This window comes from Myotis lucifugus, unplaced genomic scaffold (assembly GCF_000147115.1).
Source record: "Myotis lucifugus unplaced genomic scaffold, Myoluc2.0 scaffold_1012, whole genome shotgun sequence".
In the NCBI taxonomy this organism is placed as follows: Eukaryota; Metazoa; Chordata; class Mammalia; order Chiroptera; family Vespertilionidae; genus Myotis; species Myotis lucifugus.
In genome coordinates, this window is record NW_005872060.1 from 78,998 (window position 1) to 80,151 (window position 1,154).

The 1,154-nt window shown below is 51.6% G+C and overlaps 1 protein-coding gene across 1 annotated transcript in view; it reads left to right on the forward strand.

Annotated features, from left to right (window-relative positions):
- LOC102424071 (NACHT, LRR and PYD domains-containing protein 1-like) overlaps positions 1-673 on the forward strand; it is a 78,441-nt gene extending 77,768 nt beyond the window's left edge. Inside the window, 1 exon segment of the mRNA XM_023747839.1 lies at positions 332-673. Coding sequence (XP_023603607.1) covers positions 332-654 — 323 coding nt within the window. The 3' untranslated portion in view covers positions 655-673.
- The last annotated feature ends 481 nt before the right edge of the window (positions 674-1,154 follow it).

A 1,154-nucleotide genomic window follows, 5' to 3' on the forward strand; every position in this document is an offset into this window, starting at 1 on the left:
GCTACCTGGTCCTGGAGGGAGGGAGGAGAGAAAGAAAGGGACTCATTACTCACAAGGGTTCAGCCCTGGAGAGTGTGTGCCCCAAGGCAGAGTTCTCCCCCATCCCTTTTATTCCTGCCCATCATGGCTCTGGCACCTTCCACTGAACAATCTCAAATGTCTCCATCATGAACCTGACCCCCACCCTTAGCTCCGCAGAATGCTAGGCTGGAAGTTGACATGAGGGAGGGCAGAGGTACCTTTCTGGTGGTCCAGGAAACGTGTGGGGATCAGGGAGGAGCCAGGGATGCAGATAAAGGGAGTGAAGAGTTAGGCTGGGGAATTAGAGGAGAGGATGTGATGGAAACCCTTTCTTATTCATTACTGGCCTCACTTTCATCCCCAGATGCCCCTACTTTGCTGCACTTTGTGGACCAGCATCGGGAGGACCTGGTGACTCGAGTGACATCGGTGGACGCAGTCCTAGACAAGCTGCATGGACAGGTGCTGAGCGAGGAGCAGTATGAGAGGGTGCGGGCTGAGCCCACCAATACAGAAAAGATGAGGACACTGTTCAGTTTCAGCAAGTCCTGGGACTGGGCCTGCAAAGATCAACTCTACCGAGCCCTGAAGAAGACCCATCCTCACCTAATTGTGGATCTCTGGGAGAAGTGACACAGTGGAGAGGAGACTAGGGGAGCTAATGACAAGCTCGGCAGCTGACGTCTGAACACCTGCTTATGAGTCCTGGCTCTGACTGTCCAGGCTTTGGGTCTAGGTTTCTTCATGTCTAAACACATTGCCATCGCCCAGCCAGAGAGGCTCAGCTGGTTGAGTGTTGTCCTGTGCACCAAAGGGTTCCTGGTTCAATTTCTGGTCAGAGTACATACCTGGGTTTTGGGTTCAGAAGGCAACTGATTGATGTTTCCTTTCTCTCTCTCTCTCTCCCTCACTCCCTCCTTCCCTCCCTCCCTCCCTTCCTTCCTCCTTCTCCCTCTCTCTAAGCATGTCCTCAGTGAGTATAAATATATAAACAAACACACACATTGCCATTTGAGTTGCCTTCTTGTCCTAAAGTTATAGAGCATTGATGATACCTTTGCTGGGCATTATATGTCCATGTTCAGTGATGCCACACGGGCTCTCAGACTGCCTCCCTATTATTAGGGACCAGT